General features: G+C 38.5%; 1 protein-coding gene and 1 non-coding gene across 2 annotated transcripts; both read left to right on the plus strand.

The window, feature by feature from the left end:
- Positions 1-1,165: 1,165 nt before the first annotated feature.
- Positions 1,166-5,121, plus strand: LOC107304366 (RPM1-interacting protein 4-like). The gene is made up of 4 exons (XM_040525230.1): positions 1,166-1,522; positions 3,562-4,098; positions 4,203-4,421; positions 4,618-5,121. The coding sequence occupies exons 1-4, from the start codon at positions 1,517-1,519 to the stop codon at positions 4,660-4,662; spliced, it is 807 nt and encodes a 268-aa protein (XP_040381164.1). The 5' UTR covers positions 1,166-1,516; the 3' UTR covers positions 4,663-5,121.
- A 2,526-nt stretch (positions 5,122-7,647) lies between these two features.
- On the plus strand, positions 7,648-7,740 carry LOC121054843. The gene has a single exon (XR_005812127.1). It is a non-coding gene; the product is annotated as a small nucleolar RNA snoR118 (small nucleolar RNA).
- The last annotated feature ends 5,516 nt before the right edge of the window (positions 7,741-13,256 follow it).

Consider the following 13,256-nt stretch of genomic DNA (forward strand, 5'->3'; position numbering starts at 1 on the left):
TAGATTGTAAACATGTTTACAATATTATGACAAATAACACATTTGAGAACTGTATGATAAATTGTTTTTGTTATGATAATATTCTTAATTACATATAAAGATAAATCGTTAAAAATGTTTCCAACTTATTCTGGAATAACTACCCAGCTAGTATGTAACTATATGTGTGTCTCATTTTTATAATACAGCGTGTGAAAATGTTCGAAGCACAAGCTTGAAATTAATTATTTAATTACTAGCTAGGTGAGTACTCACAAAATATATATTCAGCAGGAAGCATGAAAGAAACTGCAAGGAGAGACTTGAAGACATGCTTCCTGGCTACGGCATATATGCACCTTGCATGCCGTATTCATGCTCACGCCTACATCGATCGACCGACCGACCAATTAAACTAGAGAAATAGACAATTAATACAAACGCGTTTATCCACTCGGCTAAAGACACCGACCACGATTCTCTGAACACGATGTCGGTGTACGCAATGGTGAGAGCTGAGAAGAAACAACGAAAGATCAAGACGGCGATCCAACAGATATTCATGTGCTCCCTCTGTATAAAAAAACAATTCTCCGGTTTCTGTGTACAACGTTTGATCGTGCATCTTATTTAAAAAAATTTAGAAAATTAAAAAAATTAGTCACACGTAAAGTACTATTCATGAGTTATCATCTAATAAAAACAAAAATATCAATCGCAAAAAATTTTTGAATAAGACGAATAGTCAAAAATTATAGGTAAAAAAATAAAAAATTGATTTATTTTGGGACGGAGGAAGTACGGTGTTTCATCACCATCATTATTATTTTTTTAAATAGTACTCTCTTCATATTTTTTTATATGACATCATTTGACTTTTAGATTTATGTTCAAATGTTTATCTTATTTTAATATTTTATTTAAATATACAAAATTAAATTATTTATATAATAATAAATCAAATTATAACAAAACAATTAATAATTATATATTTTTAATAAAACGAATGGTTAATATAAAAATAAAAGCGTAGTATAAAAAAACATGAAAAGCAGTATACATCTTCGTGACGGACTTGGTCTTCGGAGTAGGTAGGAACTAGGAAGAAGCTTGAGCTGCTACCCTTTCTCTTTCTGCCATATATATTCAGCCATCGCCACACCCACACGTCTGCTAGCTTCTTTCTTGCTGCTGCTCTCAAATTATTCTCGCCATCTTCTCAGCTGGGTCGCCACCATTTCGCAGACAGCTTGATCGATTGATTGCTTTTATTAGGAGAGGCTGTCAAATTTAAGCTCCTGATAAACACAAGCATATTGCATATATATATAGAGAGAGAGAGAGGCGTTTCTTGGGGGTGTTTGAGGCTGGCCTGTCTGCCAGCTGCGTCTTTGCTTTCTCTCTCTCTCTCCTCTCTTCAGGGGAAGGAGCTAGAGATAGAAAGTAGCTAGAGTTCGCCGTCGCCGTCGTCATCGTACGTCGTCGTCGCCGTCGCCGCCGACGCGGTCTTCAGGCCGATTCCTCTTCAGGCGTACATATGGCCGTGAGTGCTTCTTCTCCCTGCTTGATTAATTACTCGATTGTCTGGTCAAATTTCTTCCGTCACAGAGGTGTGTTCTTGCCTTCTTGCTTTGCTTGATTACTTCCCCTTTCTGCTTAATTTGTTGTTTCTTGCATGCGTAAATTAAACTGGTGTTTCTTCACCTGATTCCTCTGACGCTCGAGCATGTTGATCGGGGCTCAAATTGCCCTAATTACGATCATTTTTAGGGCCATGCATGATTGCGTATTTCGTCACCAATTCATCATCCAGAATTGCGTGGAAAGCAAATCAGTTAAGTTGTGGCAAAGGTCATGAATCGTCCAGTCGAAATGAATAATCTCTCGGGGAATTGGAGAATTAAAACAGGCTTAATCTACATTCATTTCCTCTATCTTAGAGAGAAATTAATGGCTGGGAAATTAACCTGAAAAGGCTTCCTTTCCTAGCTTAATTATCTTCTTGACATGAGCCATACATATCGATGATGTAGGAAGCTGAGACGCGTGCAATTAGATTAATTTGCTTCTCTTTGAAGATTTTGTGCACACACTGATGAGAACGAGTGCGTCATTGGATCTAGACGGCGCCGTATAGTATGATATTAATTACCCCCATAATTATATAAACAGTGTCAGAGCGATCATCTTGGTTGGAAGCTATATATAATTTTGTTGTTATCTTAATTAATCTTGTTTACCCGTTCAAACCAACTTCCAGAATACATGATTGATTTGAATTTATAAAGGCAAACGCGGTTTTGTTTAATTTTATAAATAGCTACTTGGAAGCACGTAGCTTTCAAATACAGGAGGCGGTTTGCACGACTGTAACTAGAGCCGTAGCAATCCAATTCTGTAGCAGATACAAAGTTGACCAAAAATACAATAATTAATATCCATCAGCTTTTGGCTCTCACTGATATTAGAAAAATAAACATGGGACATTTCTTTTAGAAAATAAATAACAAAAAAAATACATGGGGTACCCACTTTGATTATTTTGCTTTTCCTTTTTTTTTTTTTGTTTATGAGGGTTGTCACTTTGCTGTTTGGGGCCACTTGACTAGTTGACTTTTTTCCTTAGATCTCTGAACAGCTAGCTAAGAGTAAACTGCATCGTATCACTGTACTTAATTGTTTGGTTGTGTGACTTTGGGTCCTGACATGAGAGTTACACATTAATGCCTAAGTTATGTACTTATTATCTGCTATTGACCATATGTAAGCTAATATTTGACCACATATATTTAATTACTAGCTAACAAAATAATGAGAAAGGTAATCTATATGTTACGACATGACATTATAGTCGCATATCAAATCGGACTTTCAAGACTTCAAACAACAAAATATTTTAGTAGTAAATATTAAGGAAGCATAAGTAGTTTCTGGTGGAGCCGTGAGTACATTACTTTACTTTAAACCTTATGTACAAGAATATTATACAGATACGATTACGATGTGTGTGAGCATTTCGCGCATTCCGTAACTGAAAAAATATTTGACATATTTAGATTAAATAGAAGAAAAATAGTACATATTGTAGACTTGTCTTGTCAAGCCGTTCTGATAGTACTATTTACAATTTACATTGCAGTGCTTTTAATGATAGGGGGTGATTGTGAAAAAAAAAGCAAACAGTATATTTGTAAATAAAAAATAATTTATCAATAAAAATTATATATATATATATATTCTTAGCGATATAAAAGCCAATGTTAAAAAATTAACTTCAATAAAAAATCGTAAAATACAATTTAAATTTAAGCCTGAAAGTTTAAATTTTAGTTTATAGGCATAAGCCAAAAGATGGAGGTACGTGTATCCGTAGAAATTTGTGGGTAAATTTGTATTTCCTAAACATATTAATGTCTAAAATAACATGCTCTACCACACACATCACATATATATACAATCACATCATCAAGCATCAACCCGAAAAATAGTTTTGTGAAATTAATTAAATATTCCTTAATTTTGTCAAAAAAAATTAAATATACTTGAACCCATGACACGAGCGTGTTGTACGTGGATTCGCAGAAACGGCCCAGCGTGCCCAAGTTCGGCACCTGGGACGGCGACAATGTCGGGTACACGGTCTACTTCGACAAGGTGCGCGAGAACAAGGGCGCCACCGCGCCGCCGCTGCACCGGCCGTTCAACGCCAACGACCCCGTCGACAACCCCCGCATGATCAGTGTCGGCGGCGGCGGCGGCGCCCCTCCGTCGTCTGCACGGCCGGCGACCTCGAGCGGCGGCGCCCACCGTGACCAGCAGCAGAGGCGGCCACCGCCGGACGTGCAACAACACCGGCGCACTGGGAGCAACAGCAGCGTGTCGTCCGACCCGGGCGGCGCTCCGAGCAAGTTCGCGCCGCCGCCGCAGTACCACCCGCGCCCGAGCCCCCACCACGGCCAACACGACCACGGCCACGGCTACGGCTACGCCCACGGCCACGGACACCATCAACACAACGGCGGCGGCGGACGCCGAGCGCCGCCGCAGCAGGCGGCGAGACACCACCACCAGGCGGCGCCTAAGGCGCGGTCCGCGTCCGCCTCGCCAAACGACACGCCGGTGAGTACCTAGCCCCGGCCGATCGAGCTCAATTCTGTATACGTGACCGACCGACGGCCCGAACTCCGACGTGCTGCCGTGTTAATTGGTGAGTGGCGTCGCAGAACCGGCAGAGGCCATCGGCGGTGCCCAAGTTCGGCGTGTGGGACGAGCAGAACGGCGCGGCGGCGGCGCAGGGCTTCACGGTGATGTTCGACAACGTGAAGCGGAACCGGGATGCGGCCAGGGGCGCCGCGGCGGCCGGCGTCGTCCCGCGCTCGCCGCAGCCGGAGATAAGCTTCGCCGAGGCGAAGGGCTCGCGGGACCACTCCCTCATGTCAAAGGTACGTGTTAGTGTTTTTTTTAAGCAATTTTACTGTACTTAAGTAGTTGCTGAGAGTTACCAAAATTTTAGTGAGAAAATACTAAATTTTACAATAAAATTTTGATATTTCTTGGTACATTCTCAAGGACCATAATATTGCTGTTTTTTTTTTCTCTTTTTGCTGATTTCTTCCGTGTTTGCTATGATACATGCAGATGTTTGGTTTTGGTTGCTTCCACCACCCCACCACCAGAGAATGAGGATGGAAAACAGATGTTCTAACTTAATGTCCTCTTAATTTGTGTGGTTGATATGTGAGTCATATATCTTTATAGACTTACATGACTCTGACACCTATCAGAGGACAGTATGTCAAATGGAGACTCATCTCTGTGGACAAAGGATGCTTTTTTCATGTACATGACCTTGACCTAGGTAGGTCATGTGCACTAGGCTGGGGTGGGGTTGTCATTGGTGATGCTAAATTCTTGATGATTTTCCCCTCGTGTGTGTGGGGGGGTTCGTAAGATGGAGGTTTATTAGAACTAGTACATTGTTCTCCTTCTATATTCTTTCACTGGATTGCTTTCTGTGTTTTTGGCTCGCTAAATGGCTTTCTGACTTGAAGAAATTCCAAAAAGACATGTATTTTTATTATTTAGCAAGTGCATATGCATACTGTTGATCTATTATGGGCCCCACTTTACTGTTATGAAATTAATCACAGTTACATCGTTCACTAGAACGATAGGAAGAAACTAGGAGGTTCAGCGCATTTGCAAGAACTCTGCGAAATGAAAGCATGTCTAGCTAAACCATGTGCTATTGTAGACAAAAAAAAAACATACACACACACGAAGACATGGAAGATCTACTTAACTTTAGTACATCTCCTCGGCTTTGATAATTGAGGTGTGCTAGTTAATTTAATTCTGCAATTGCAATTGCAATTGATACGAAAGATATAATTTGGTTACATGGATTTATACCCTTGTGATTTATTCGGATTCGACATGATAACATGCAACTGATGGAGATTCATATCCTAAAAGGAAAAGGAAAAACATCTAACTTAAACCTATTTTCACAAGGTATCTAAAAGTCCGGAATAGATCTGATAAGATATTTGCCACACTTGGCTTCCACCCCTCATTAAAGCGGCTAGGCTTTTCATTGGCTTCATTAGTTAGGTTTTCCTCTTTTGCTTGCTTTGACCGATTTTATTTTGAATAACAAGAAGTCAAAAATTTGCGTTAATAGATACACAGCTTGTCCCCCAACTACAATGCGAGGTAGAAATATTTTCCAGACCTAATCTAAGCATGAAACATTCATATGAAAAGAAATGATGCCAAAGTAGTAGCCGAGAAAAATCCATCTTTTATTGTCCCCAGTACCACCTGCAAGCAGTTTGTTTAGATAATAAACTGCTCGGCTAGAAAAGAGAAGAAAAGGCAGAGAGAAGCAAGCCAAAGGCCCATATCACATTCGCAGCTTGCAGCCCAACCAGCCAGCCATGTTGGGCTAGAGGGCGGTGATGGCCGACGACCTGGCGGGCGCACGTACGTGCGTGCGTGGTGGTGAAGCAGTTGGTGCCGGCGCCGGCGCCGGCGCCGGCGCGGCCGTCAGGGGTGAGGTGTAGCGAGATGGTGGTGGTGGAGCGGAGTGCGTCGGCGAGGTAGGGGTACGTACATCCATGGGCTACAGTGTGGCGGCGAAGGAGACACGATCGAGGAGCGAGCGGCGGCCGGCCCGGTCGCGTAGGAACACGGACGGCGTCGGGGGCATCACGTACGGCAGCGTCCGGCCGGGGAAGTGGAGGCCTAGTGTCGTAGGTCCGGCGACTCTGGCCACAGTTAGCTCCCGCACCCACGCGCTCCATCGATCCGATCCGATCCCCGCCTGCTTGCTGTGAGCGCCGGCGGCGGCGGCGGCAGCCCGCGCGCGCACGCCAAGGGCAAGATGGCTGCCCTGGTGCAGGGTTCGGAGTATCGGAATGACGCTCTGTATCGCGATTCACCGAAATGGCGAATTTCGGAAATTTCAAAAATATTTCAGACGAAATTGTTTAAATAATATTTGAATTCAAATTAATTTCAAAGGAAATTTCACAGGAAAAAAGAAATACGACAAAATACTCCTTGGTGGGCGCCGGCGATGTCTTGGGAGTCAGAGGGGCTGAGCGACACCGGCGGCAAGCGGCAGTTGGGGGTTGCTTGGAGCGACAAAGCCATGCCGCATGCAGAGCGCGGGGCTGCGCAACAGCTTAGGGAGGCGCGGCAGCGGCTGGGGAGGCGTGGCGGCGGCGCCAGGCTGCGGGCCGCTGGGGCGCGCGACGACTGGGGGAGGCACGGCGGCGACGCGCGGCTAGAGGAGGCGTGGCGGTGACACCCGACGGCTGGGGGAAGAGCGACGGCGGCGCGCGGCCGTTGGGGGATGGAGCGGAGGCCGGCAGTGAGCGCCGATGCGGGCAACGGATGAGCAAATTTTGTTTTGTGCGATTGGATTCAATTTTCGTTGAACGCAGCGCGTCTACGACGAAGGGAGACGAATTAGGGATCTCGGTGCCTCCTTAGGGTTTCACCCGAAACATGCGCCAATTTCTTTTACCTGAAATTTTTGACCGGAGGCACTATCAGAACCCACCGAAACGACCGAAATTTCGGAAATTTCGTTCCAGAATTTCAGACCCTGCCCTGGTGATGGCATGAATCTTGGCACATGAGAGTTTTCTTACTTGACTACCTAAATACCCGTTCTTTACTTGTATGCATATTATTATTTTCTGGCACAAATCATTTGTGAGGTTTCCAAAATGATAAAATAGAGACAATATACAACACTATTTTATAATATTAAAGTACACGAAGTTAGTTGGTAAAAAATACAACAGAGCTAGTGGTTGGCAGATTCACCGTCACCACCATTGCCTACTTTAAAAAATTATAGATGAAAAAATCACAAGAAAGATTTACACCACGTCTTTTCGTTTCTGATTATGCATTTAATCCAAAATTTTAATTTTCAATCTTAGAGTTGGTTTTCGGATTTTTTTATCAAAGTTTATTTTTAAGCTTTGGTTTTTTAAACAGTTAAAAGTACGTATATAATTTTTTATTTATAAATTTCTTTTTTATTTGTAAATATGTCCTTTAGATTTTTTTTCCAATCACTTCGATTAATCTTGATGGCCACAGAATCCTCTGCTCTTTCTTTCACGTTATATTTGTTTTTATTGTGGTTCGATGAATGATGAAATGCACCGGGCTCCGATCGAGCAGTGAAAATCACGGCGTTTTGATGGAAAATGTGTTTTCCTAGAAAGTACTGTCTAACACTTTACTGTGCAATATCAGCAGTTCAGCGCAGCCTCTATCCAAGATCAGTACCATTGAATATTTTTTACATGCTTGTCTTATATTAAAAATATAAACATGTATTTTAAGATTGTTTATAGTTTCTTGGCTGACTAGGATGCCTTGGCTGACTAGGATGCCATGTCAGAGAAACTAAGACATCAATACCGTCAAGAACCACATTTATATAGTTTTTATAAAGTTATGAAGTTATATCAGGTTTTGTTTGGAGGTTTATGGACGTTAGCATGCCCCATGTGCGCAACCTGCCCTCTGCATGGCCAATGGACAGGAATGGACGAGGGAAAGCATGAGTATCACACCGTCTCATTCCTGATTGGTTTACCAATGACTTAACGAGAGCCAAATGCATGAGTGGTACTTCTTATTTATACCTATTATAAATTAATTGAAGTTCGTTGAGTATAAAATGAACAACTTAGGATCATATGCTCAATAGGAGGCTGAGATATGGGTGGAAAACAATCGAACAACATGATTGATCGCTTATGATCTGACGATGATGACGATGAAGAAAACGATATAACCTTCATAGTGTCAATTCAGTATGATGGTATTACGTTTATAGGTGTCAACTCAGAACAAACATGACTATCTAGCTAACAATCTTCTGCTTTCTACTAGAGTTGGCTATTACAAATAATCTTATATAGTATTATACTTTAGGTGCTATCTGTATTTACAGTCATGATATAAGTATATTTAGAGGATGACCATTTTGGATTGACACAAATGAAATAATTACATTATTATTATGTGATATTTAGTGCAGATCATAAATCGTATTTAATATATCAATTGTATTATATTGAAGTCAATAGTACAACGTATCAAATATATACCATACAATAAATTTCAATCATCTTATAAATATTTGAAATGGCTTAGGATATATTATAATTGGTAGAAAATAGTTAGTTTTAAATTCTAATAATATAATGTGGATTTATTCAATAGACAAGATCATGATTTGATTCCAAATTTTTTGTTAAGTACAACAAATAAAACCCTAATACTGAATATATGTTTCTAACTTGTTTTTGACCACAGAAAATCAAACAAATATTGGGCACAATTTTTGTATGTGCATGTACATAGAACCATTTAGAAATCTAGGGTCGGACCTGAAAAAACCCCACAACAAAAAAGAATTCAAACCAATGCTGAATTGATGCCAACGCTTAATGGAAATGTGGTAAAAACATATGTATAGTTCGTTTTTCCCGATGATATATGCAGATAATAGAGAAAATTTGAAAGTACTACCTACGTATATACACATAGTATAGGAAAATTGATAAGGTGCATGCATATATAGTAAAATTACTATAAAAAAATTGCTAAGGTGACATGCATTTAGCATAATCATAGTAAATTTTTATTTTTTTGATAATATTTTTTATTACATATCATGATAAATCTGTCTATGTTATGTTTATATTAAAGTATGTATAACCAAATTTAATTTTCTAAAAGTACGGTGGCCATGTAGCAATGAAAATGGTGCTAATGCATTATGCATCGGGTCAAGCTGAACCGAGGAGGGTGGCTACAGTTGTCCATATAAGTACGGAAAAATGGCGGTGGGTAAGATGAATAGATACCCTAGCCCTAGCCACTGAACTCATCATTTTTTAAGATAAAATATATGTGATGTCTATATTTAGATTGTAAACATGTTTACAATATTATGACAAATGACACATTTGAGAACTGTATGATAAATTGTTTTTGTTATGATAATATTCTTAATTACATATAAAGATAAATCGTTAAAAATGTTTCCAACTTATTCTGGAATAACTACACCAAATCCAAGCATGAAGCTAAATATGGTTTTGAGGTTTGCTGCAATTTCTGTATTTCACTCGTAGTTAATTGTTTATCGTACCCCCTCTAGTCAAAAATATTTATCATTTAAGAAAAGATTTGGTGAGACTTCTAAAAGTCTGACAAATAGTGTTGTGTTAAAAAAATTATAAAATCTAATAAGTTTATAATAGTATAATAGTACTTCTTGAAAAAAATCTATGTATATCATTTGCCTTGTATTTAAACTAAATATTTAAAAAATTATTGATGCTCATGATTTTAGAGGTTGGATCAAATTTTGTTCTAGAACCTAAATATTTTTTTAATAGAGGGAGTAATATATATAAGTTTTTTGAAAAATTAAAATGTGTCTCTCAGTAAATCATTACAGCTTATAAACAGTGGAAATCATGCACATTGCAAAACGACAGACGCTCCGCTCCCACCTGACTCTCTCTCTGCAGGCTGCAACTATTCGTATGAAAAGAAGGCAGGAGTAATCGAGCGCCCAGGCTTTACCCGACCCAGCAAGCTTTCTGCTATGTCGGTCAAAGGACGCGGCCCCGGCCTTCTCTCATTTCCACTCCACACTCTTCTTATCCAATCTTAATAGCCGATTAATTGCTAACAACATACTGATGAGGTTGAATGCTATGACCTGATCATGTCGTTCTAAAACTATTGACAACAAAGGCATGAGCTCTCACATGTTTAGCACTATAAGTTAATTGGCGGATATATAAAGTGTGATTTGAAAAGAAAAGCTATTAGAGTAAGATATTTGTGGAAACCCATTTACATATTTTATATAATTACAGCTTGCTAATGAAACAAACGTATCTATCGAAAACATAGTTTATTGTTTATTAATATGATTTTTTATTTGTGCTAGTCCTACTTTCCAAAATCTATTTAAAATGATGATTTTAGTATAACAGTAGTAATCATGATTATAATATTCGCTGATGAGCATATGATTGATTATATAGTATATTGTGGAGGATATGAATATTAGATACTAGCATAACTGGCTATAGATAGTAGTGAGTTTGATACGTAATATATAAGATAGGATAGATCTTAGATAATAGTTATAGGATCACAATCAAATAATAACATGTAAAAGTAAGGAAAACATAGTTGTATTTAGCTACTTTATCTATTTTGTAATCATATCCCTCAGTATATAAAAGGAGGCAGGGACTAAGAACATGATATTCAACACCTAATTAATACATGTCGCTAACCCTAGCTAAAACACTTAAACCTGCATAATTTATTTTGTTATGTATACCTTCGTGCTTTTGGTATGATGTGTCACCCCAATTCACAAAACATCGACATATTTAATTAGAAAATACAAAATATTTAAAAACATAGATGAGCTCTCGCACTAGCCTATCAATATTATGTTGTCCTTAGTATTGTCTGAACCGTCGCATCTTAAAGTGTTAAAAGAGCTCCATTCCAATTATTCATGTAAATTAATCAATGCCGGATTAATAGTTTAAATTAACAACTTTAAAGAGATAATATGATGTTGCATTTTATATAATCTAATAATTTATGTTAGACCGGTGTGATGCGTGTGTCAATGACCGATGACGTAAGCAGCGGTTTGCTGAAAAAATTATCGACAATCAGTTGGTTTTCAACCAGCATCGTATATGTGTTACTGCCTCTATATTTTTTATTTTGCACAGTTAACTTTTCGATTTACGTTTAATCATTAGTCAATTGAAAAGAATTACATGATTACTAATTAATTAATTATAATTTAATTTATTCCTAAATATTTATAATTTTGTATATTTACATAATAATTTTGAATAGGATGAACTATCGTCACAAACTACAGTGGGAGTAGAAAACGTGAAGAGCCGAAAAATTACATTGATATATGTTTAACCATTCGTCTTATATATTATTATTTTGTTATGTTTTGATTTATTACTTAAATACTCTATGAATATGACTTATAGTTTTATATACGAACGGTCAAAACTTTAACGACTTTAGAAAAAACGAAGGGAGTGGAAAACGTGATGAGCCTAACAAAATAAGAGGTTTTTGTGTGAACGAGGCGGTGGCAGAGCAGCAGGGTGTGAATGTGTTATCACGCGAGGCGGCAATGAGAGCGAGCGCGAAAAGACTAGTTCCCGCGCGGTCGCGAGCGTGCGCCGCAAGCGGCACTCGTGTCAGGGTTCTTTTTTTATTTTTATGTATATAAAGTTTGTATTATAAAATTTTATGTGTAAAGACTTATATATATTACATTTATATGTTTCTGCTATCATACAATAAAAAATACAGACTTCATACATATATATATCATTCATATGAGATTTAATGGTATTTTGTTTTCGGTTGGGTGAGAGATTTATCTATAAACTATATATACTATTTATCTATTTAATAAACCTCATTATCCATGTAAGTTGTAATAGATCTCACTTTATTTATAGGGATTTGAAACGACTCTATGATATAACTAATAATATTTGTTAACATTTATGTTAATGTAATTAATATTTTTATAAAACTTTTTTTGTGATGTCTTTATTTTTAACCAAACTAATTTCACTCTGTATTAGTCACTTCTATTGGAAATTGATCTCTTACCATGGAAACCGGGAGAAAATTGCGGTCATTTGCTCTGGTTGGCACGCAATCACTGGGAAACTTTATTTCGATGATGCTTTCATCTATGATTCGATCAACCTCGATCTTGCTCGACACCAAATATAAAGCGAAATTAAATGTAGCTGTGAGGAGGGCTCTCTCTCACACACGTTGATTATCTCACAAAAAATTCCACTTCCTCAAAACTAATCCAATCACTTTGGACGCTGGAGTGAAAACATGCGACGATCATCAGACAGTGTCTATAGTTGGCAAAACAAAATCATACGATTCTAATAGAGAAAATCATACGATTGTCATGACGTTTGGAAATGGTCGGTGAGCCTAAAATTCTGCCAAAGGGTGATTTTAGGCTAAGCACGCCACTTTGAGTAAATTAGATTAATCTAGAACTTCATGCCCTTGTTCTTTTATTAAGCGTGAAAAATCGTAAAATAATACCACACTCTAATAATGCAACATGACTTCTATTTGACTAGACAAGCTTACACCATTCCATATGGTCACTTTACGTCCTTATTCTTCATAGCGTGGAAGAATCTTAAAACAATTCCAATGTGGCTTATATTTAACTAGCCAATCAAGCTCCGTTTTCATTCTATATGGTCACTTTATTCCTGTCCTTAAATAAGGGTGGAAAAAATCGTAACACAGGAAGCAATGCCCAAGACCACCCAACTAATACCCCGCTGCAACAACTAACCATACACCATTATTGCATAAACCGATATGTTTTTATTTCATTGGAAGTTATATATATGATTTAAATCTTATACTTATAACATTACATGATAAATATTTATTGGGGGAGGGGGGAGGGGGGAGGGGGCAGACTATTTTGTATTGTCATTTAGCAAATGATAAATATAACATTACATGATGTATAAGCATTTGCACATTGTTAGCCTATAATATACTAGTATAAGCATGATTAGGCCCGTTCAAAACCTGGGCCGAGTGGGCCAGGCTTGAACATGCAGTCTGCGTCACAAATGTATTCACCTTCCGAAACTACTCAGGCA

This window comes from Oryza brachyantha, chromosome 6 (assembly GCF_000231095.2).
Source record: "Oryza brachyantha chromosome 6, ObraRS2, whole genome shotgun sequence".
NCBI classification, from domain to species: domain Eukaryota; kingdom Viridiplantae; phylum Streptophyta; class Magnoliopsida; order Poales; family Poaceae; genus Oryza; species Oryza brachyantha.